General features: G+C 48.4%; 4 protein-coding genes and 1 long non-coding RNA gene across 16 annotated transcripts in view; 3 read left to right on the forward strand and 2 right to left on the reverse strand.

Moving 5' to 3' along the window:
• Positions 1 to 1,293: 1,293 nt before the first annotated feature.
• Positions 1,294 to 4,526, forward strand: Wdr38 (WD repeat domain 38). 4 transcript variants are annotated; one of them, XR_002377406.2, is made up of 10 exons: positions 1,331 to 1,461; positions 2,269 to 2,389; positions 2,951 to 3,067; positions 3,156 to 3,253; positions 3,412 to 3,492; positions 3,573 to 3,704; positions 3,789 to 3,938; positions 4,101 to 4,148; positions 4,233 to 4,370; positions 4,452 to 4,510. XR_002377406.2 is itself a non-coding variant. In XM_021156647.1 (9 exons), exons 1-9 carry the CDS (start codon positions 1,393 to 1,395, stop codon positions 4,314 to 4,316), a joined length of 900 nt encoding a protein of 299 aa, XP_021012306.1. In that variant the 5' UTR covers positions 1,294 to 1,392; the 3' UTR covers positions 4,317 to 4,526. The 4 variants fall into 4 exon arrangements, 3 of the variants coding, with proteins under 3 accessions (XP_021012306.1, XP_021012307.1, XP_021012308.1); XM_021156647.1 differs by having other exon boundaries at positions 1,294 to 1,461; positions 4,233 to 4,526; XM_021156649.2 differs by lacking the exon at positions 4,452 to 4,510 and having other exon boundaries at positions 1,384 to 1,461; positions 2,269 to 2,333; positions 4,233 to 4,409.
• On the reverse strand, positions 4,523 to 8,077 carry Rpl35 (ribosomal protein L35). The gene is made up of 4 exons (XM_021156650.2): positions 7,977 to 8,077; positions 7,619 to 7,755; positions 6,956 to 7,037; positions 4,523 to 4,707 (listed from the first exon to the last, which is right to left on the reverse strand). The coding sequence occupies exons 1-4, from the start codon at positions 7,977 to 7,979 to the stop codon at positions 4,558 to 4,560; spliced, it is 372 nt and encodes a 123-aa protein (XP_021012309.1). The 5' UTR covers positions 7,980 to 8,077; the 3' UTR covers positions 4,523 to 4,557.
• Positions 8,078 to 8,186: 109 nt separating this feature from the next.
• LOC110290165 lies at positions 8,187 to 10,390 on the forward strand. Its single transcript, XR_003836007.1, has 3 exons — positions 8,187 to 8,530; positions 8,763 to 9,351; positions 10,230 to 10,390. It is a non-coding gene; the product is annotated as an uncharacterized LOC110290165 (long non-coding RNA).
• Positions 10,391 to 10,671: 281 nt separating this feature from the next.
• Positions 10,672 to 18,413, forward strand: Arpc5l (actin related protein 2/3 complex subunit 5 like). Of its 2 annotated transcripts, XM_021154543.2 has the most exons (5): positions 10,672 to 10,937; positions 15,640 to 15,712; positions 16,271 to 16,447; positions 16,903 to 17,055; positions 17,591 to 18,410. In XM_021154543.2, exons 1-4 carry the CDS (start codon positions 10,789 to 10,791, stop codon positions 17,032 to 17,034), a joined length of 531 nt encoding a protein of 176 aa, XP_021010202.1. In that variant the 5' UTR covers positions 10,672 to 10,788; the 3' UTR covers positions 17,035 to 17,055; positions 17,591 to 18,410. The 2 variants fall into 2 exon arrangements, with proteins under 2 accessions (XP_021010202.1, XP_021010208.1); XM_021154549.2 differs by lacking the exon at positions 16,903 to 17,055 and having other exon boundaries at positions 10,676 to 10,937; positions 17,591 to 18,413.
• Positions 18,414 to 18,795: 382 nt separating this feature from the next.
• Golga1 (golgin A1) overlaps positions 18,796 to 23,415 on the reverse strand; it is a 48,810-nt gene continuing 44,190 nt past the window's right edge. For 6 of the 8 annotated variants that reach the window (XM_021155478.2, XM_029472418.1, XM_029472436.1 and 3 more), the window contains 4 exons: positions 22,564 to 22,623; positions 21,987 to 22,157; positions 21,490 to 21,576; positions 18,981 to 20,997 (listed from right to left, as the gene is read on the reverse strand). In XM_021155478.2, coding sequence (XP_021011137.1) covers positions 20,917 to 20,997; positions 21,490 to 21,576; positions 21,987 to 22,157; positions 22,564 to 22,623 — 399 coding nt within the window. In that variant the 3' untranslated portion in view covers positions 18,981 to 20,916. Of the gene's footprint in view, positions 20,998 to 21,489; positions 21,577 to 21,986; positions 22,158 to 22,563; positions 22,624 to 23,415 lie in introns of all 8 variants that reach the window. The other 2 variants (XR_003835554.1, XM_029472421.1) reach the window with 2 other exon arrangements.

Genomic DNA, 23,415 nt, shown 5'->3' on the forward strand with positions numbered 1-23,415 from the left:
TGCTCCCCACTTTGCTTTTGGTCATTGGTGTTTCATCACAGCAACACTAAACCTAAGTAGGATAGATGGGAGGGACCCTGTAGACAGATAGTCCAGTGAATATGCCCAAGGTAGAAAGGAGCAGTTAGGAAGCATGGGTGTCGATGTGTGAGCAGATTAAGATGGGGGCCAGGGAATTCCGTTTCTGAGGGCTGTGTCATGGCTGGGGAGGGGTGGCGGTGGCTTTCTAATCTCAGCACAGACAGGTCTCCAAGGAGCCAACGCAGTGACTTGGACTCTCTGGGAGTGTGGATGAGGGTGGCCCGGCTGAAAGCTGCCTTTGCCGTCTCCATACACGTCTCACTGTCTGGGGCCTAAAATAGAGCAGGAATAGAATGATCCCGTGAGAAGATTCTGGACTACAGGAAAAGGGACATGAGTCACGCTGGGAACCCTTGAGTTCGACACTCCCAAAGTTCTGCTGCCCTGCCCGACACCATTGGGTCTCCCACATCCATCCCTGCCCACTTTAGTCTGGTTGGGGAGCTGGCATGCTTGGTTCTGTCATGAAGGAACTAAGTCACTTACCCATGCTTCATTCCCCTGGGAGCCTGCTTCTCAGAGGTACCAGAAATAAGGGACCTCATACATCTGCTTGTGAGGGCCTTGGTAATTGATGAGCAAAGGGGCCCAACCGAGGACCAGCACCACTATCGGCCTCTGTATTTCTCTGGACCTCAGTTTCCTCACCTGTAAAGGTTTGTTCTTCGCAGGTTTCAGGTCAAAATCCACGTTACGATCCTAAGCGCTCCTGGGACCTCCCTCCTGCACTTTCAACCCTGGACCCTCAGCTGGCACAGTAGGGGACGTTAGTCAAGACTTGACACATATTTTTCATGCCCTGCGTTAGGCACACTCTGACTCCTGCTCCTTGCACCCTGGAGGTAGAGGAAGATGTTCTCAGTCCCAGGGCTGCTCATGGGTACTACCATGTGCTAGGCTCTCACGTGTTTAACTACGGACTGTGCTAAATCCTGTTCTCTGAGAGGAAGGAGTCCTTGGGGCGGTACACTGCGTCCGGGTGCGCGGGGCCAGCGCGCCCTCTAGAGGCTACTCTGCTCAAAGTCTTGCTCGACAGCCAGAGGAGCTCTGGATCTGGCCAGGAGGCAGGTTCCAAGGTTGGAAGACTCTGGTGTCTCCTTGTACTCTTCCTCCATTCTCGCCTCACTACCGCCTTCCATGGAGGCGGCTCAGAGAGCTCCCCCACTGCGGCTGCGCCGCCCCGCCCCATTACCATGGAGACTGCTTGTACACAGTTTCCCTTTCCCTTCTACCCTGTTAGGAACCGAGGCCCCTCCGACGGGACTGGTGCCCGCTTAGGAGGGAGCCCTCCTGGTTCTGGAGTGGGCGCCCATGAACATCAGAGCCCCAACAAGATTGGCCGTGGGCAGAGTGAGGTTCTATGGTCAACACCACGGGGAGGTGAGGCCCCGGTGGTCTTACACAGGCTTGGTGGGGTCAGATCCCAATTCAAGAATAGACCCTAGGTTTATTTTTTCTTTTTTGTTTTGAGACAGAGCTCAAAGTCCATGTTCAAGTGGCTGGCCTTGAACAGAGATCCATCTGCCTCTGCCTCCCTAGTGCTGGGATTCCGGTGTAAGCACCAGGTCTTTCCCCATGCATGGTTTGTTTGTTTTTTTCATGATATGGTTTCTCTGTTAGTCCTGGCTGCCCTGGACCTCACTCTGTAGACCAGACTGGCCTCAAACTCAGAAATCCACCTGCTGCTGCCTCCCAAGTGCTTGGATTAAAGGCGTGCGCCACCACTGCTCGGCTTGTATGGTTCTTTTTTAAAGCCGGTGGTAGCACAGGCCCTTAATCCCAGCACTCAGTCGGGAGAGGCAGAAGGATTTCTGCGTTCAAGGCTAGCCTGGTCTAGAAATGTAGCGGGTTTTCCAGGAACTCTTCACGTAAAACAAGATTTCAAGCTCTCACAGATCTGCTTTGTCTTTTGAGGCAGCATTAGGCTGGTCTCAAACTTCAGGCAGTAGTCTTCCCTGGGGCTGGGCTCAAAGGTGTGCATCATTATTTCTAGCTTGGATTTAATGCTTAGGATTAACTTTGAACTTGTCAATTTTTGACCTAGAACTTGCTTTTTTGCATGGCTGTGGAGTGGGACCTGGAGTTTATGGACCTACCCGGGCTTCCTGGGCAGATTAGGGATGGTTAGAGCTGAGATGACAAATGACTCCAGACAGGCATAGGACCATTTTTGCCCTGTACTTTCAGGTCAACTGCTCTGCCTTCTCCCCTGACGGCCGGACCCTGCTCACAGCCTCAGATGATGGTTGTGTGTATGTATGGGGGACGAAGAGTGGGCGACTGCTATGGAGACTGACAGGCCACAGAGGTGGGGCTCAGGCACCTGGCTGGAGAGACTCTAGGGCTCTGTGCTGACATTGAGCCTCCCGTGGTGACATAGGACTTTGGGTTGGAGGAGTCCAGCAGAGGCAGCTGGATAGGGTGACACTAAACCTAACACTCAGGGGGGCTTGCAGCAGAGCTACTCATAAAACACACCCCTCCCGATGTAGTTTTACCTCTAGGAGCTTTCCCAGAGTGGGATGTTTGAAAGGCTTATTCCAGTCAGTCTCTTGTCAAGGTCATCCATGTGAATTTGTCAGACTGCTTTTGGTCCTATTACCTCAATCATTGACACCGGACTTAGCCATGCAAACAGGGTACCTGACTTATTAAGATCCATGAAGCAGTGGTGGTAGAGGGTGACTCACACCAAAGACCCTAGCTGGGGCAGTATGGTTCTGGGAGCAGGGATCTAGATCGGTCGGTGGCCCCCAGATGGGCAAACAGATCCAGCTGAACCCAGCTCAGGCCAGGCCTTGTTGTTGGAACTACAGATAACAAATCTGGACCTGGAGGGCAGGACAGTGCCATGTGTTCTCTGCCTCAGGCCCAGTGAAGTCTTGCTGTTTCTCTCCTGATGGCCGCCTCATTGCCAGCTCTTCCAGTGACCACAGCATCCGCCTGTGGGATGTGGCAAGGTTCAAGTGTCTACATGTGCTGAAAGGTAAGTATTCAGTTTGGGCATGAGCCACCTTGGCTCCTTTGTGGACTTTATCCCATCCTCTTTCCCACCTTTGGGCTGGTGTCTGTAGGTCACCAGAGGAGTGTGGAAACTGTCAGCTTCAGCCCGGACTCCAAGCAGCTTGCATCGGGTGGCTGGGACAAGAGAGCGATTGTCTGGGAAGTGCAGGTATGATGGGGCCAAATACACCCTTTGCTTTTAGTGCCTCCCCTACTCTCCACACCCAATCAGATACAGGTTCCAGCTTGAGCCACAGCAGGGCAATGACTGGGAAGTTAGGGAGCAACCAGGCCCCTCCACCCACGCAGCTCAGACTCTCTCTACAGTCTGGCCGCAAAGTGCACCTCTTGGTTGGGCATTGTGATTCCATCCAGAGCAGTGACTTCTCTCCAACCTCGGATTCTCTGGTAAGCTTTACCCCCACCACACCCTGCATCAGTGGCCATCTGAGTGGTAAGGGCTGTTTCATACTCCTTACTACCCACAGGCCACTGGTTCCTGGGACTCGACTGTGCACATATGGGACTTGCGGGTATCCACCCCAGCTGTGTCCTACCACAATCTGGAGGGCCACACTGGCAACATCAGTTGTTTGTGCTACTCAGCATCTGGTCTCTTGGTAAGCTAGGCTGACTGGGGCTCCAGACCAAGGCCAGTCCCTGTTTGCCTTTGGGGGTCACTGAGCTCAGGAATGTCTGTTTAGGCATCTGGCTCTTGGGACAAGACCATCTGTGTCTGGAAGCCTACAACCAACAACCTGCCTCTTCAGCTCAAGGGCCATACCATTTGGGTGAATAGTCTAGCCTTTTCTCCTGATGAACTGAAGTTAGCCAGTGCTGGTTACTCTCGTACGGTAAGCCCAGATAAACCTCAGCTTCACCATACCAGAAATGCCCATGTATAACACAGGCAAGGACAAGACCCAGATACTGATCTCTAGTGACCTTGTCGGCAGACATATCTGGGTCCGAGACCACTGACACTTCCCAACTCTATTGCCTGTTTTTACTTCTAGGTCAAAGTCTGGGACTGCCTCACAGGGAAATGCCTTGAGACCCTAAAGGTAAGACACTAGGGCCAGTGCAAAGACAGGGTGTCCAGGACTAACAGGAATCACTAACCCCGACTGCCGCTGTGTCACTGACAGGGCATGCTGGATGTGGCCCATGCCTGCATTTTCACCCCAGATGGCAAACTCTTAGTGTCAGGGGCTGCTGATGTGACAAGATGACAAGTCTGCTCAAAGTCGAGAACCTCTCCCATGTAGCTTACACACAGGCCTAAGGTAACTAAGAAAGCAGCCACCAGATCTCTGCAGCAGGGACTACCCTATCCTACTCCATAATAAGGCTGTCATCTGCTGTAGGCAAGTGGTCACCTGGCTCCCCACCTCGCCCAACCAGCCCCAGGCGGCCAGTGTAAAACACGAAGCAGAAAGCCAGTCAGTCTCGCACTTTATTGTCGTTGTCATCTCAGGCCTTGACTGCATACTTGCGCAGAGGATACAGCCGCTCCTTCCGCTGCTGCTTCTTGGTCTTCAGCTTCTCCTCGTGCTTGGTGAGCCGGCGGCGCATGGCTCTAGTCTTCTTGGGTCGCAGGTCTAGGGGCTTGTATTTTTTGCCCTGGGACAGAAATGACAGGGTGAGTCTGTGCACCAGAGGCTTCTGGGAAGATGCTGAAGCAGATGAGAACATGGGACTTCTCTGAGCAAATGGTAGGACATTCAGAGCCTTTCAGCTGGGGGCCGTCAAATTAGGTTAGCAGAGGTTGGCAGGCCTTATAGTTGCATACCCAAATCCCTAATTTCAAGACTACAAGAGGGGGCTGAACTTCAGTTTTCCTATGCACCACCCACCAGCGAGTAAGTAGAAAGTCCTAGCACAATTGAAAGGGCATTCCACACAGATCAGGCCCTGTGGTGGTTACAATGAACCGGCTGACCCACCAGGCATGGCTCATTAATGCTCTAGGTCTAGGCAACACGGGTCAGGGCTTGGTCAAAGTCACCCAGACACAAGTAAGGCCCGAGCTGTTAAGGGAGCTCTCATCTTCCTGTGTCCTAGCCCTTTTCAAGGGTTCCAAAGTAAAACAGTCCCTTAGTACCCACCCTCAGGGACCAGGCCTGTGGGTCAGACCCCTACATGGTGAGGAGAAGCAGCCCCATCAAGAATTACAAGCGGCAACAGGCTTCAAAGCAAGCTCCCAGCAGCCTGCTGAAAAGCAGGGCATGCAAAGCCTCTAAAAATGTGTAATTGGGCTGGGCAGTGGTAGGGGGATTTCTGAGTTCGAGGACAGCCTGGTCTACAGAGTGAGTTCCGGGACAGCTAGGGCCACACAGAGAAACCCTGTCTCAAAAAAAAAAAAAAAAAAAAAAAAAAAAAAGTGTAATTGGGGTTTGGGGTTCCTATCCTCATGCACCAAGTGTCTGCAGGACCCTAGGAAGGGCTGAAGGATAAGGTGGGTGGACGGGCGGGGACATGGAGCCACATCAGATAGGCCTTCAGCCATGTCAAGTTCATTCATCCACTTAGAGCTCTGCCCACAGAGCAGCCACCAAGCACACCCATCTACTGTTCATTCTACAACAGAGTGGACAGACTGCAAAGCTCAACTCTTAAGTGTTCACACACCATGATGCCTGTAATCCCAACTGTTGGGAGCAGGCCTGCTAGAGGCAGAGGGCCTCTGTGAGTTCTAGGCTACCCTGGCCTAAAAGCAAACAAACGCCTAGAACTCCTACCCTGGTTCCTTGTGGACTGGAGGTAGTTCTGCGCAGGGTTACTAACTTGCCTCATGGCTTAATCCCAAGCACCACCTAATAAAGAGCCTCGATCTCCAGCCACATGTGCTGAAAGGCCACACATGTCAGCATTAGCAGTGAAGTTAAAAGTTTCAAATGCCACTGCGCAGGGTGAGGTAAGCTTCCTACACCACTCAGTAGGCTGAGTGATAGGTGTCTGGGCCCCAGCATCTCAGAAACCGTACTTCAGACCCGCCTAAGTTAAAAAAGTCCCTCGTGGGCAGTGAAGTTATACTTTGTGATGAGCCAGACCCCAACACTTACTTAGTGTTGGGGTCTGGCTTAAAGATTCCATCTGATGGCCTCAATTAAGGGGGATTATCTTAAAATGACACAGCTTCCCCCTACCCCAATTCTTCCGGAGACTAGCCATGGTCACAGGAAGTCAATTCCTAGCACAGCATGTAAATTTGAAAGCACTTTTCTCGCTCCTCCCCCACCCCCACAGGTTTTCTCTGTATAGCCCTGGCTGTCCGGGAACTCTGTAGACCAGGCTGGCCTTGAATTCAGAAATTGGCCTGCCTCTGCCTCCCAAGTCTTGGGATTAAAGGTGTGTGCCACCACTGCCTGACAACACTAACATGACAAACATCTTGCAACTATCCCAGCAATACCCTTAAGGTCCTCATGATATGGCTCCAAAGAGAAGCTTTTGGGGGTCGCTGTTTACCAACTGTGGGTGTCTTTGGGCAACCCAACCTTTCCAAGCCTTGCAACAGCAGGTGCTTGGCTGTGAGACAGACATCCTGAACTGCTAGCTTTGCCTCAGGCTAGGGTTCCAGTTCCATCTTACAACAAAGCAACCTAACCCAACAACTACCACACAGCTGAGTTCAAAGCTAGTGTCTAGTCCACTCTTACATCCGACTTTAAATCCACCTGCCTCTGCCTCCCCAGTGCTGGGATTACAGGTGGGTGCCACCCGACCAGCCACATCTGACCTTTTGACACCAAGAATTCCTGTCAGTTAGGGAAGCTGGTAACTGGGCAAACTCAGCCACATAATGGGAGCCTACTAGGGCCCAGTCCTCCAGTCCCTTGTACCACAACAGCTTCCGGCCAGTGCTCACCTTGTAGAATTTCCTGAGGTTTTCTTTTTGAGTCTGGTTAATAACAGTGAGGACTCGGGCGATAGATTTGCGAACGACTCGTCTATAAAAATAGATGGCAGTGAAGATCAGGCAGGCACATTAGCGCCCCCCTTGCCCCCAACACAAGGCCCTGATTTCTACCACCCAGGAGGGAAAACTAGAGATAAGGACAGCTTTGTCAACAGATAGACGTGGACACTTAATGCAGATTTTGCAATGAGGAGACATTTACACTCAGGCCAAGAACTTATCCCAAAGGCCAGAGACTGAGACCATGCCTTCAAGTTACCTAGTTCAGTGTAAGTAATCACAAATTGGAGAAAAGAGAACAGGTGTGAAGAGAGGACATTGAAGCCAGGCAGAGGTCATGAACAGCTGATATTAGTCATGGTGATAAGAGACCAACTCGTGACTGGAACACATGGGCTCAGCGTCTCTTTTCAAGTTTCCCTCCCTTTGTCGTCACCACTTGCTTCCAGCCTTACTACAACCCATGTGAGGTGGCACCACCATGGATGGCCCTTCAAGGAATGCCCTATTCTCTCACCACAGTAGTTGGCCAAGGACGGTCGAGGGGAAAAGGCTCAAGGGGCCAAGGCAGGGAAGGGGAAGCACCCATCTGGGACCTCAAGGCCCACTTACATCTTGGAGAGCTTGGACGCGGCGCCGCCTGTCACTTTGGCGACCCGAAGCTGGGACAATTCCACCTTCAGATCATCCAGTTGTTTCAACAGCTCCTCCTTCTTCTTGCCGCGCAGGTCCCGAGCCTTAATCTTGGCCTGCACGAGAAGCGACTCTTGTGGGTCACGGAGCCGGAGCTCCCGCTTCGTCCCCGGCCGACCCAGGAGGGACCGTGCGCCAGAGGCCGCGGCGTAAGCGAGGGCCGGCAGCCTGAGCCGGCCCCCGCTGCTCCCTGAGTTCCCCGCGTCCGCCCCGCGCCCCGCGCCACTGTCCCCACGTGTCCCCGGCGTCCGATGGCACCCGATTCCCGCGGCCTCACCATTTCGGCGTTGTTCTCGGCTGAAGCAGCCTGGTTCGAGAGAGAGAGGAAAGGGCGGGGCCGACTTCCTCAACTACTGCCGGGTGGCGCCGGGCACGGCCAATAGCGTCGCGGCTTGGGAGGCCCGCTCCGCCCCTGCGCAGCCGCGGCCGTGGTGCCCTCCGCTTCCCGGAAGTCCTGCCTTCCAAAGGTTGGCTGGTCTCTAAGCGACCCAGCTGGGGAAAGCCGGGCTGGCTAGAGGCAACAGGGTGAAGGCTGCAGTTCTTCCGTTCCCTCGGTTTTATTCGGGAAGCCTAAAGTTCTCTGGTCTGTGCGGGGTTGAGCTAGCCGTGGTAGTGTCAGGGTGCGGAGGGCATGAGGTGTGAGGGTTTTCTTTAAAAGTTTGAGGCAGGGTCTCATTCTAAATCGCTTCCTAATGCTGACAGTACAAGTGCCACAATGCCTCGCGAGTGTATGTGAGAGAGCGAGCCAGCGAGCATGGAGGTTGGAGAACAACCTGTGGGATTTCTCTTCTTCCACTGTTCGGCGCTCGAACGTCGAACGCAAGTGGTCAGGTTCGACCTATCTCGCTATCCTTTTCTTCTTTCTTTTTTAAAATACAAGGCCTCCATATCTATCTATCTATCTATCTCCTGGGCTTGTTTTGTACCCAAGTTTGGTATCCAAAGTGCGCCACCACCTGGCAAGGGTAACAATAAAGTCAAGCTCCAGCAGGAATTTGCGGAGATGGTATGTAGTACAAATCTCATACCCAGACTTTTCTGGGATTTCCGATTATTGTTTTAGGTCTGGGCACGGTGTCACAGCGCCCAGGCAGTGGAAAAGGAGGATCCGGAGTTCAAGCCTTCTTTATTACACCAAGATATATTATTGAAACCAGAGAGATTCCAAATCGTGCTGGTAGCTTGGTTCCGTGGTAGTGTTTCCCTGGCAAGTACAAAGCTGCGTGCATTCCCGGCACCGATACATGAGTAAATAAAAGCTCCGAAACAAAGTCAGAGTCTTGCTTTATTGCTAGTACCAGTTGATATCTTGGCAAGTCCCTTCGCATCTCCGGTTAGTGTATCTTTTGAGGATTAGAGGAACTAAACTGAAAACCTGCAAAGCTCCTAGCCAAGACCTGATATGTAAAGATCGGGGAAATTATCACGTGGAATTAACATGGTTAAAGTGTACATGACCCTTTGCCTACAGTCCCAGACAGACCGCCAGCATCTAGATCAGAACAAAGCAGACGATGTTGGGCTTGTGTGATGAGTTGACCAAACTGACCAATTGGAGCCCTTTCTTTGCCAAGCTCCATTCAGCAGCTGCCCATTTTTCCAGCAGTTTCTCAATTGTTCATGACGTGATGCTGATAGAAGAGGTACTCAAGGTACTGTAATGAACGTTTTTTAGTCACCTCCCATCCCATGTGTAGCAGCCTACCCTCGTATCCTAAGTGCTCTTAAGTACCAAGCTGAGTTAAGCCATGTGTTTGTGTGCCTGTTTCCAGAGCCAGTCTTGAAGGTCTGAGGGGTTAATGCTTTCCAGGCCCAGGATGGGGATACTGGTTGGATAGAATGAATAGGCCTTTTGTAAGTGGGATAAGGAGAAATGAATGAGTGTGGATTAGTTTTAAATGGAAGTCTAAAGATGACCAGGATTCTACTAGAGTTACAAATATACATATTTCTGAAATTTTTTTCGTAGTGCTAGGATTAAACCCAGAATTCACAATATTTTTGAATTCCCAATTACATTCCCCATCTTCGAAGACAAAAAACTTACAGGCACTGTACTTTGCCATCCCTGATGTAATTAAGACAGCCTTTACATTTCTAATTTTACATGTACCATGTATGTGCAGTGCAGTGTATGTGCAGAGGTGACTGGGTCTCCCTGGAGGTGGAGTTGCAGAGCACTGTGAGCTGCTATGTGGATGCTGGGAACTGAACCCAGGTCTCCAAGAATAGCACTTTTTTTTTTTTTTTTAATTTCCAGACAGGGTTTCACTCTGTAGTCTTGGCTGAACTACAACTATATAGTCAAAACTATCTAGAACTCACAAGAACCCTCTGCCACTGCCTCCTAAGTGCTGGGATAAGAGGCATGTGCCACATTACTGGCTATGTGTAGCAGGAGCAAAACCATGTCTCACCTAATTTTTTTGCTCGAGTTCTACTAGGTTAAAATGTAATAGTTTTCGTATAATTACAAGAAAAGATTCATTTTAGCCTATGTCTGAAATAGAAACCACTTTCCTCCCATCAGATCCTGGGGATTCTGCAGCTTTCGCCTCCTAAAATATGTCTCTTCAGTCAGAAGTACGGGTAGCCACAGAATCCTCTTTAATTTCCGGAACGCCTGCAGGAGTCGTTACATCCTCAAGTAAGGATGTCATCAAGCGTCCTGTCAGCCCCTGGGTTACACATCAACGCCTTTAAAGCCGTTTACTTTTAACAAAGTGGGTCCTCTTGTGGGTCAGTACGGTTAATGCTTAAGAGACTCCCGCACTGCGTGTCACTCCCTGTCATCCCTTAGCGCTAAGATTTCTTCCTCCGGAGCGGACAAGCCTGGCTTCGGAGAGGACAGAGTTACCGCTGCAACGTCTGACACCACTATATCAGCATTCCACGGTCCCGCGGCGCAGCCCCGCCCACAAGAGCTTCCGGTTCCGGCGCATCCCGGAAGTGGGCGGGCGACGGCGGCTGCGCGCGGAGGAGGGGAGGCGGTGCTTGGCGGCCGCTTCCCGCCCCCGAGCGGAGCCGGTGCGGAGGGGAGCCGGGAAGGAGCGAAGCCTAGGCGGCTGAGTGGCCGCCGCGCTCCCGCCATGGCCCGGAACACACTGTCCTCACGCTTCCGCCGCGTGGATATCGACGAATTTGACGAGAACAAATTCGTAGACGAGCATGAAGAGGCAGCGGCGGCGGCGGGCGAGCCAGGCCCCGACCCCTGCGAGGTAGACGGGCTCCTGCGGCAATATCCTTCCCGGCGCGGCGGCCCGGCTCGGCCTTCGCACCCCGATCACCCAAGCCCCAGTCTCCCTGTCCTCCGCCCAACCCCAGCCCCTCCCGGCTCCTGCCAGTCCCAGGCTCTCCCCGTCCGTCGTTGGTGGCCTCACGCCTTTCTCAGCAGCGCAGCCCTGGAGCTGGTCTCCCTCCGCTCGGCTGCGCTCCGCATCCTTCTGGGTGGCCATGCATCGGCCTTGGTATCCCTTTATCCCTCCTTGTAGTAAGCGGGGTCATTCCCAGGTGCTGCTCTCAGGAGGGACCGAGGTGAGCCACCTTGGATTCATTGAGCGGCCAGGGCCACTGCCCTTCTGCGCTTGTCTAACTGGCTTTCTTGGGCCCGATTGCAGCCCGGCGTGAAAATAGGTGGGTGGATGGTTGGAGGAAGACTGACTAGAGGGCGGAGGTGGGGGAGGTGCTGCTTTAAGGTCAGGTGTGATATGGCCTGCTACCTATTCTCACCTGTCGCCACTTTCCTCAGCACGTTGGGTTTTGCGCCTTTATGGACCAAGTACATTCAACAAGTAATGCGACTCTGCCATTAACCGCCTTGTGCAGAAAGCGTGGAAAAAGCTAGTGATTCAGAGCTCAAAAACATCATACAGTGTCAAATGTAAAAGTGGCTCCCCACGACTGAAAATGACTGCTGGTGGCCACAGAAAACAAGCATTTAGAACAGAAGAGTAAAAATAGAGGTGATTGTCACAGCTGGCTTGGTCTCTTAGCAGTTTGAGCACCACAGGAAACTGATTTATTCTCACAGGAAGATTTTTTTTTTCTTTATTCAAATAGCTTGACAGGAAGTGTGTACCCCTCCCTCGCACTTGCCAGGGTAGGGTTGGAGGCTCTTGCTGTATATAAATCAGGTTCTGGCTGTTTAATCAGTTGACTCAGCCTGGGAAGTCAGGTGTACCGCTTTTGGGAGGAGTCCTCTAGTGCTCCTCTAATATATCTTGAAAACAACCCTTTTAGACTGCAAGAATATGTTTTTGAAATGTGGAGATTTCAAACTTATTTCCTGCACCATTCTGATGGTTAAATTGGGTCATGAGAAGGCCACTAGAGGGAAGATTGGTTTTTAGAATGGTGCAGGGTACTGACTGGTTTATGTGCAGCCACTGTTGACAAGGCTCCAGAACGATGCATTTGGGCCAGAATCCTAATTATATTGATGAAGAGACTGGGATCTGTCAGCTTCTGCTTTGGTGTTGTTGCTGGGACTTGTTGAAGTCTCTGGCTGTTTTTTCTTCTCTCTCTCTCTCTGAGGCAGCTTAGAGGCACTGGCTTAGCTCATAGAAGAGATGGCTTCTACACTCATGGCAGTGTCAGAAGCCTTCTTGCTATGGAGAGTGTACCTCTCGGGATTGGGAGAAGGGAGGCTAGCAGAGGAGAGTGAAACCCTAGCAGATGTCAGGCCCAGGTAGGGAGAAGGATGGAAGTAGTAATTGAGTCCCTGTCAGGTGCTAATCATTGCATTCTGTCTATAGACCCTCATGTGAGCCTTAGGAGAGAATAGTGAAGAGGTTTAGGGGGACATTAGGTGGTGGTGGTCTCAGGCCTGTGCTGGGAATTGTTTGTGGAAGAGCAGAGTGTGGAAATAGAAAGCTCCTGTGCATCCACACAGGCACCGCCTAACCTGCTTTAACCTTCTGCTGGTCATATACTCTCTCAACCTCAGCATTCTTAAATGATAGAGACAACTATGTTGGTCTTACCACCTCAATGGGTGTACCACTGAACACACAGCAGGTGTACTCCAAAACTTGGGCCCAGGTTGTAGTAGGGGCAGGGGATTGAAGAGAGGGCTTGGATTTGAAGGGCAGCTCTGAATTGTAGCTTTGTGACCTTGGGCAAGTAATTTCCCTTCTGTCTCAGTTTCATTGTCTCTCTGGCAAAAGTCAGGCTCTTGTCCTGGAGGGTTTTTAGAATAAGGTGAGATGTGACTACATCTGGTCCTGGATCCAAAACCCCCAGGGAGGATTTTTTTTTTCCCTCCACTCCAGCAGTTTTAAAGTACAATTGTAGTTCATTTTCTTTCTCAGTGAAATAGCTTCTGGTCCTTCAAGTAGGACTGTAGGTAGAGCAGTGGTTTTGAGTGATTTGGTAGTTTTTTCACCCCTCCTCAAGGAAATTTGGCAGTGTTTGGTGACATTTTGATAGTTTTAGGATGTTACTGGAAACTTTAGGGTAAAGGCCAGGGAGGCTGCTAAATATCCTGCAGCATACATCAAAGAATCATCTGGTTTAAAATGGCCATGACTGAGAATGGTCTAGTGGGTTCTTCAGCCTGTTGTCTGAAGTTATTGGACACTATCGGTATGGAGGCTAGTTAGTAAACGTGATTGCAGAGGCGCCTCTCTGCTCCCTCTTGTACCCAGCATTTGTGAGCCTTTGGTTGTCAGTGGCTGCTTGACAGGCTGCAGTGCTAACTAAGCCTAACGTTCTCATCCTTATGGACTAGTTAGTTAAATCATTTCTGCCTTTCCCTCTCATCTCTTTTGTGAATGAAATGATTGCTAGTTCATGTGTACTGTTAAGCTTTTATGGGACCCTGCTTATTGCCTGGGGATACTGAATTAGAAAAGTTATGGGGTGGAGGGTTATCAGTGGCTGTATCAGGACTAGTTCTTGTTTGTCTGAGGAAAAAGAAATCCAAAACTAAAGATAAAGGGTGGGGCACCTGTCCACTCTGTAAGGTAGGTCCATTCCAACATGGTAAGGAAGTGACTTGCCTGGTGGTACAGAATAGCTTTTCAAGATGGTACTCACTGGGGAAGTTGGGACTTCAGGTTTGCACCAGAGGCTAGCTGTTCACACATGGGCATTGCTACATGGTCAAAAGTAAAGACCTGATTGGGCAGAGTCATTCCTTGTTCTATTTTTGAAGCTTTTTGGCTTAAGCCAGTGTTTCACATGAGGAAATGAAAGTTGGCTGATGTAATTCAGTTTAAAATAGGTGTAACCTTTGGGGACATAACCTAGATTGTAATTTTCTTCTGTGTGCTGGGTATTCAGAATTCAGCAATGAATGTGAAATTAGGATTCTATCCAAGGCTTGTGGGGCAAGGGAGCAAATGGCTCATTTTGTGGGCCAAAGTGAGACCTTGCTGATTTGGAAGACAGACAACCCCCTATCTCAGACATCCCCCTTGAGACATATTTTAACTATGTAGCTTTGGCTGGCCTTGAATCTGCCTCAGTGCTGAGATTGAAAGGAATGAGCTACTAGGCCTAACCTGAGAGGTATATTTGATATACTTGATTGCTTTAGCTGTTTGATAAGAGGCACAGAGTGAAGATGCGTTATGTCTAGCCTGTTTTTTTTTTTTTTTATTATATGTAAGTACACTGTAGCTGTCTTCAGATATTCCAGAAGAGGGCGCCAGATCTCGTTGCGGATGGTTGTGAGCCACCATATGGTTGCTGGGATTTGAACTCTGGACCTTCGGAAGAGCAGTCGGGTGCTCTTACCCACTGAGCCATCTCACCAGCCCCGTCTAGCCTGTTTTTAATCTCAGCACTCAGGAGGTAGATGCAGGTGGATGTCTGAGTTCAAGGTCTACAGACCTACAGTTCCAGGACAGACTGGGGTATACAGGGAAGCCCTGCTTTGAAAAGCAAAACAAAACTATTAAGATATGTGTGTTTCTATTCCCTTTTAGAGTGAGAGAGGATGAGGACTCCTTGCAGTCCATTTGTGCATGATTTCCCATGAAGATCCTGTAGAGCAGACAGTGCCTAGCACTGAGCATGTGCAAGTAGGCTCTGAAGGGACTCTGGCCAGCTTGAACATGGCAGGCATGGTTTTGGTGGACTTTGTTAAACCAGATTGCATTCCTGAAGTCTATGGATTTATTTGGCTTATTCCTACTCCTACCCTGGCCCAGCTATCAAAGTATTGAAATTCAGTAATCAAAAGCCCCCTTTGGCTCATGTAACATGCTCAGTTAAAACGAAACACCACATTCTAACATGGGTTTTCATTTGTACCTTTACTTTTATTTTGGGGGGGTTTCTTTGTATAATCTTGGCTGCCTTGGAACTCAATATAGACCAGACTGGCCTCAAACTCAGCAATCCACTTGCCTCTGCCTCCAGAGTGCTGGGATTAAGAGCGTGCACCAGCACTGCCTGGCCTATTTTACCTTTATAAACCACCATTTTCCTATGTACTCCATCTGTTGTCTCTATCCAGAGGCAGTCCTTTGTCCTTGTTCTCTGGAACAAATACCTTTGCCCCCTTTCCCTTGCTTCTTTCCTCTTCTCCCTCATCTTCTCTCTCCCATGTTTGTCTCTTATTCTCTGCCCTCGGAGTCAAAGAAATTTCCTTTGTGCTGAGAACTTGGTATTGGGAGTCTGGAGCTAATATTCTTCCTTTCAGGGTCCATTAGATTCTAACACAAAAGAGGGCCGTTTTTTGAGGAGGAAGCTTCAGGAAGATACTTCAGGAAGAGCTTGCAGGTTGGCAGAGGGCACTGCCCTCTACTCCTTCCTATGGCTCAGGAAAGGTCAAGGCTATAGCAGCCTGTGCCTGGTTGCAAGAGGCCAGCGGGAGACAGTGGGTGGTATGGATAAGATCCCTTTAACTACTCTTGAGCTGTGTATGAAGGGAGGTCATTAATGAAAGCATGGGCATGTTTGAGCCTAGCCATCCTTAACTGGCTTTGATGCACAGGGGACATGCTTCGGGCGTTCCATGCAGCTTTGCGGAACTCACCAATCAACACCAAGAATCAAGCTGTGAAGGTAAAGAGGTTGTGCTACAGCTGTCAGGATCAGGACTTTGTGTCCTTAGCAGCAGTTTGAACTCCCCGGGGCCTGGACAGTAACTCCGCATCACTGGGAGTGTGCTGCTACATGGCATTGCTTTTCACCGCAATCATCTGGCAGTCCTCAGATAGTGGTGCAGTGGGTTGCTTGATAACCTTGTCATCTGTAAAGTCTAAGGCCTTGCTGATGTATCAGAACTACGTAGTGATGCTTGAGGCTGGGCTGAACCCAGTGGGAGAGCTTGCCTAGCATATGTATGATCCTGGGTTCAAGCCCTGACACCAAAAAAAAAAAAAAAAAAAAAGAGTCATATTACCTATAATAAACTACTTGTTCTCTCCACAGTAAGTGGAGTCACTTATTTGTAAAAATTAGTGAAATTTAATTAAAGCCAAAGAAGTTTAGCTCACCTATGTAGCTCTATCGGGGATGAATTAGAAAGGGTTGGTGTTTCTGGCATGTTTTGTCTATTGGTTTTTGCAGTAGTGTTAGGATTGCAGCTCCTGGCCTCACTTATTTTTCCTTCTTTTATAGGAACGGGCCCAGGGTGTAGTCCTGAAAGTACTCACAAACTTTAAGAGCAGCGAAATTGAGCAGGCTGTGCAGTCACTGGACAGAAATGGCATTGACTTGCTAATGAAGTACATTTATAAAGGGTTTGAGAAGCCTACAGAAAATAGCAGTGCAGTGCTACTCCAGTGGCATGAAAAGGTACGTGACTGCATTGCTGCACTGTAGCTTGCAGTTCCCCCAGGGTTCACAATGGGAGGCCAGACTCAGAGCAGATGTAGGATGGTCTGATGGGCATTTGGGAATGGCAGGCCCAAACTTTGACATTGAACACTCTCCTTACCCTGAAAGCATCTAGTGAGGATCTTCAAATACTTGCAGTCATATTACTTTTGCTTTCTACCTGTGGATTTTTAGGCTAGGCATGAAAACTACCCTTGATATAGGGACAGGGGCAGGTGGCATGGTGAGGTAAGAAGGGCTTAGTTGGGGCCTCAATATGTTTCTTTTGCTTGTGGAAGAAAGCTGCTGAGAAGGAGTTGAAGACATCTTTAAAAATGTAGGCTCAGTCTCACTGTCAGAGGAGCAGTTGGCAGAAATGGGAATCATTCATGCCAATCAAAAAAGGTGTTGTTGTTGTTGTTCTTTACTTGAAGGAGAGAGGACCAAGGCACGTGTCAAACTTTTGTCCTGTCTCTGTCAGCTGTACACCGCAGCACTGTAACACTTCAGCAAATACACCCCCCACTTATGTGTTCCAGACTGTGATGAACAATGGTTCAGCATGAGATTTGTAAGAGTTGGCTCAGGTTGGCCTCAAATTTGTTTTTTTTAACTGTGGATGGCCTTGAACTTTTGATCTTAGTGCAGAGGTTGCAGGCATGAACCACCATATTGAGTTTTACATGGTGCTGGGGGTGGAATCCTGGGCTTAATGCATTCCCACCAACTGGTACATCTCTAGCCTGAGATTTTTCCCTATGGTAGAGGCAGAACCAGGGCTCTGGCATGGGGTAGGCAAGTGATCATGTACTGAATTATATCCCTTGGCAGTGAGTTTTAAGAATGCTGCTTTTACTGGTAGATCAGTTACAAGGAAACTCAGGCTTTTGTTGTATGCTTGGGGACAGTGGTCCCAAGCCAGTTCCATTACTTCAAGAGCTAGAAGCTTTTGGGAACTTAAACTCTAGGACAGGGCTCTCTCTAGAACTTGATCTTTCTCAGCAAGCCTGTGACATAGTGGGATTGAGGTCTGGGAATATGTGTCCTCATCTCTAGGTGAGTAAAGCTCCCCGCTGGCCAGTCAGGTACCATTTGACATATTTCCTTTTCCTGTCTCCACAGGCCTTAGCTGTAGGAGGACTAGGCTCCATTATAAGAGTTCTTACAGCAAGAAAGACTGTTTAAAAAAAAAAATCTTGTTACCTTGAGAAGAATTTTGGATGCCCAGGCTGGTGAAGAAGGGACTGACAATGGACCATCTTCCTAGAACTCCCAACTAAATACTTCAGGACACATCTGCTGGAATGTATTTTACTTTTGAGGTGGAGGGAGAAATTGTCTTATTGATTCCTAAATTCTTTGCAGGATCAGAATGTCTGCCTTTGTCTACAGAATTAACACAGAACCAACACTTGACTATCAGGCTGACTGGCCAGATTATGTCAGGTGTACCTGTGAGCACTGTCTGTTTGAAATGGGGAGGGACTGTTTGGGCAGATGCAGATCCACAGGCTGTGGTGAAAAGGAGAGCTTGGGTTCTGAAGCGGAAAAACCTGAGAGTTTGTACAGACATCCTGTCTTCTCAGAGAAGACAGGCTCTCTTGGGTTCATTGTAAAGTGCCTGCTGCATCAATAAAGCTCTTGGCTTATTAGTCTATTCATCGCGGTGTGTTCTCTGTATGTTAAATGGGAAAAGAAAGGGTTAGTAATGGATGATGATAGTTGGGTTTGGAAAGCTGATGTAGAAGGAGTACAGGTGTCCCTGTCCTGCCATCCCTGGGGGAGGGGGAGAGCAAGCAGGGTGATGCCACAGCTGTGCCATACTTCAACTACAGTGGTGTTGGATGCTACCGAGAGACCTTTTGTTGAGTGTTTATTTTTTCTTACTCTTTTGATTTGTATGTAATTTTGGAGCTTATTTAATAAAGTGCCAAACCTTTAATGATTGAGGCTTCAAAAGTCATCCATTTGTGTGATTACAAGTGTAATCTTGGGCAAGTTCTGGGCACTGTCTCCTGATGTAGGGTCTGTTTTAAACCCCAGTAATAGCAGTCAGCTTTTGGTCATAAAGCAAGGGCTCCTGAGCACATAATTGCAGCTTAAATGGTGGCAGAGGCTCCGAGTCATATTCCTGCAGCTCTGTGGCCAAAGCACCACTGGCCCTGTCCTTCCTAGATCCTCTGTAGAACCGCTGATGCTTGAGAGGTAAGATTAGCCCATGGATCATTAAATCACTTATTTATTCGCCTTTAATCTGAGGAACTTGCTTCCTTTTGAAAGACAAAAATCTGTAGTCCTTGAAATATGATATTTAGTACAAAGCTGAGTGATGGTGGCACATACCTTTAATCTCAGCACTTGGGAGGCAGAGGCAGGTGGATCTCTTGAGTTTGAGGCCAGCCTGCTTTACAGAATGAGTTTCAAGATAGGCAGGGCTCTGCAGAAAGAGCCTGGCTTAAAAACAAAAACCAACAACCAAAACCCCCGAAGGATTAGATTTGACACATCAAAATAAACATATCTCAATCTTTATCAAGCAAAACTCACTGTAGTTGCATCTTGAAGAGCTTTAATCAAAAAGTATTGCACCACAAATAATTCTGCTACAGCAGTTTTTAGATAATACTATCCCTATTTACATTGGTAGTAAGGTCACAGTCCAGTGCTCATATATAAAGGGCTACACACTGTCTCTTAAAGTTTATGGAAGTAAAGTGCATGAAGCCACTTGGAATAGCTACTGCACTCTTCTAGTGCTGGAGGAGCTCAACATGCAGCAGGAAAGCCATTCTAAACGAGTGGGCCCCACAGCCACAACACAACCTGCAAGCAGGGGTGTGTGTGTGCTCGAGTGTGAGAGAGACAGATAGACAGACGGACATACCAGCTCAAGGGCCTGAGAAACCTAAGGTGTAGAAAGGGCTTCCACAGCTGGAATTGCAGCTGCTTCTGGAGGGCTGTGGACTGTTCAGTCCTCTGGGGTTTCTTACCTGGGACAGGAGGAAGGGAAAGAATCCTACTTGGAGAAGCTACATCTTCCTCTGTAAAATCACGTAACAGTGGGGCTCTAGTTTCATGTCCCCACTAAATGGGAAGTGGCACCCTAAAGGGAAATTCCTGTAAGAAGAGCCACAGCCAAAGCAATGCCATCCTGATTTAGATTTAGAAGGCAAATGCTACAAAACTTCGATTTCTGTATGACATATATGCATGTACATGCATATGTTGCCTTTAAGCTGAAGAACATAAATTTACCTAGATACATGGTAACTTTAAAAGCTCCAATTATTAGCTTACTTGCTAATGAAGCTTTCATCAAACTCAATCAAATGGCTTCCCTTGGGATCTGATGTGGCTTATCCAGATCAAGTGTAAAAATGAATGTAAGTTTCTATCAGCTAAAACGGAGGCATGTGTGCTATCAAGTGTGGAAGTCAGCTGGGCTGCCTGAGTGCTATATATCAATGTAGTGTCATCAGAAATGACAAGGGTAGGAGAGGGACAGCCTGCTTCCATTGAATTCAGCAGGTTATTCTTACGTAGAAGTGTGACTGGCATTTGCTCAGTGGTAATATGAGAGAATTCAGAGCAAAGCTGGAAACTACTGCTTCAGAGAGCAGGTACCACAGAAGGCAAGAAAAATTACAAAGGGGCATGTGTCCTGGCACTAGAAAGACTTGAAGCTCTGATTTTCATCTTTAAATGGATTTTATAATACAGAAGACATGTTTAGAATAGCGAAGAACTTTTGCTATAAAAATAGTTTTAAAATGGTTTACCAGCAACCCATCCAAGACGAGTACATTCATTAAGAAGGCAATTGAGTGTATTTGGTGCTATACGTAGAGATCATTCCGTCTGCTTGCTAGTTTTCTCAGGACTGGAAAGTTGCATACTCATCAGTCCAACTGGCCCCGTAACCTATGAGATGGACACATCTCAAGTTCTAGGTGGTTGGGGAAACAAAGTGTAATGATACTTTCTTGAGAGGCAACAGTGCATGAAAACCCAAACATGCTAGTGGAAGGGGACTCCAAAGACCACCCTTGAGTTGGCTTTTTATGAAAGGACTATCTCCACCTTCAGTCCTGTTACCTCTGCTTGATAAATAATTTTCACCTGACATGCCAATCACTTCATTTTTAAGTGCTAATGTTAAAAGATAGAGGACTCAGTTGCAGCTGGCCAGAGCTGGGATATTAGCAGCACTGTGGAAATCTAGGCAGTGCCCAGGATTCCTTCTCATTTAATAACCATTATGATAGAATTAGCTCCCTCTGAAGTTCATTATCAGTCTGCAGGGAGGTGGGCCTAAAGTCTTGTAAACTGTCTAGACACTTGTACAAAATACTGCAGTTACATCGATGTATAAACCCACCCAGTCTGGTGTGTCAGTATTCTTTTCACAGGAAGAGTGTCAGCCCATGTAGCTCTATCCTTGGGTGGCTCTAGGACCATGGTATCCGAGGGTTGGAGATAGATGGCCGGATGCTGCCCTTGGGAGCTGGTTTGGATCCAAACCAAGACATCTGCATTTGGAACAGAAAAGGCTTCTGAGCTGAGAAACAACTAAATGCAGTGGGAGCAGAAATGGCCCTCGCCTTTTAGTTATCCCAGTTGGTAACCAAAAAGCCTCCAATGTGCAGGGCCAAGAGCTCAGACTCAGGAGAAGGAACTGTAGGAAGACAGAGTTGATAAGATGACAGTGGGACTGTAAGAGGTTCCTCCCACTCCATTATAGCATTTATGCAGGTGCCTTAGCAATTTCATGGGGTTTGCTGTGCTGTTGGTCAATCTGAGACTTTGCTCATAATAGGCAGCACTTTACCACTGAGCTACAGCCTAGCCCAGGGGGCAAAATGTTAAGTGTAGGTGCCAGTCATAACTAAAAGTGCCATCAATGAAATGCTGTGATGAACAAAGTCTGGTGGTGACAAAGGAAAGAACATTAGGCTAAAGAATGTTCTTTCAACTGCCTGATCAGCTTCATCGAGCAATGGAAGCAGACCCCAGAAACTCACCTTATATTCCAGAGTCTCTTTGAGCATATTCTCCTCTTCTTGTGAGAAATTCAGCAGCACTGACACTGCTTTTATGAGATGAAAAGCCTGAAACAAAACCCACTTTTGCTGCCATTGGCCTTGTGGGGTAGGCAGGCAGTTAAAGGGCTAAATGGCAGCATTCTTGTTTCCTTGGTTCATGAGGATGAGGTAGGTGATGGGTGTAGCTCCAGCTCTGAGTCATCTCTCACTTTGGGGACTGAGAGCCAAGAGAACATCCTACCCTGCTCTTCATGGTGGACAGAATATTTATAGATCTCTAGCTTCAGCAGCATTCAAGGTAGAATTCAGAGAGGGAACCATATTTCCCCAGGAGCCACTTCCCATCATGATCTGCTCAGTAGGTCAGTACTGAAGGATGAGGGGTAGGAGGCAGCACTGGGCTGAGAGGGAAGCCATGCACAATTCTACAAACCACCCCACCACCATTCCCCAAAAAGCAGCTTGAAAGCCTTTACCTCAGATTCTCGACAGGACATGAATTTTAAAACAACATGTTTAAGGTATTCAAAGTTGATCTCTCGGGCATCAGTCAGGTCAGTATTATTAGTGACAGAAGGGGCCATATTTGGTATCTCAGGGCCTGTCTTCTCCCGGACCTCAAAAAGCTCACTGTCAGGTCTGATTTTCTGAAAAGCAATGGGAGATGTGCGTGTCAAACCCCTCGAGCTAAATCTAGGATCACAGGGATTCTCCAACCCCAGCTGTGGTCATCTATTGCTCCTTGACTGTCTACATCACTGGATAAAAGGGTCCTTGACTAGAAGTCAACTGAGAGGAGTGAACTAGGTCATATTTTTTTTTATCTATTTGAGAACACAGGCAGGTATGGAGAGAGCAGACTCAGACTTCTGCCCAAGGTCACAAGAACACTTGTCAAGATCTAAGGCCGCACTTCCACCAGTCCACACCTGATCTCTGCAACCAGCTAAGAGAGCAGACCAGGAAGCCGAGGACCCGGGTGGACAGAGTCAAGGGAGGGTATGGGAGTAGGGTGTGTGTGTGTGCAGGGCTGGTTATGTGGAGGGCACTCACCAACTCTTTCTGTAGAGTCTTCTTAAGTTCCAGCATCCTCTGCTGCATTTGCTTCATAATCTGAGGTAAACCACCCCAAAGCCAGCTGTCAGTGTCAAGTTAGGTCTCCAGAGGCCCTGCTGAGGGCTCGTTCTCCTTACCCCTCAGCTGCCTTCCTTTCAGGTTGTTCTACCTCTTGCTTTCTGAGGCCCCTGAGGGGCCACAGTATTATTGTTCTCTTGACAGTACACTTCCTACCCAACTTTGTGTGCTGGGTTCTCAGGCCTGTTGGTAGTGCTCATATACTTTGAGAGTGCTGCTGTGAGTGGCTCTGCAGAATATATTCCATTTTTTAAAAAAAGAATTAATTTTATGTGTATGGATGTTTTGCTTGAGGGTGTGTCAGATCTCATGGGACTGGAGCTGCCATGTGGGTGCTGGGAATTGACCCCAGGTTCTCTGGATAAGTGTGCTCTTAACTACTGAGCCCCTTTATTTTTATATTTAACTAGTGGGTTTATTATTACAAAGCTTAAATGTGGTTTACTACACATCTCATTCATTATTCATTAGAAAGGCTGAGCTTCACTTTCCTAATTTAAAACTTTATAATCTCTAATACAGGAATTTTATTTTCCTCAGTGACAGGGATCAAACTCAATGAGAAATTGTTAAAGATTTATTTTTAAAAACATTTGTGGGGCTGGAGAGATGGCTCAACAGTTAAGAGCACTGACTGCTCTTCCAGAGGTCCTGAGTTCAATTCCCAACACCCACGTGGTGGCTCACAACCATCTGTAATGGGATCTGATGCCCTCTTCTGGTGTGTCTGAAGACAGCTACAGTGTACTTAGATATAATAATAAATAAATC

Source organism: Mus caroli, chromosome 2 (assembly GCF_900094665.2).
Source record: "Mus caroli chromosome 2, CAROLI_EIJ_v1.1, whole genome shotgun sequence".
Taxonomy (NCBI): domain Eukaryota; kingdom Metazoa; phylum Chordata; class Mammalia; order Rodentia; family Muridae; genus Mus; species Mus caroli.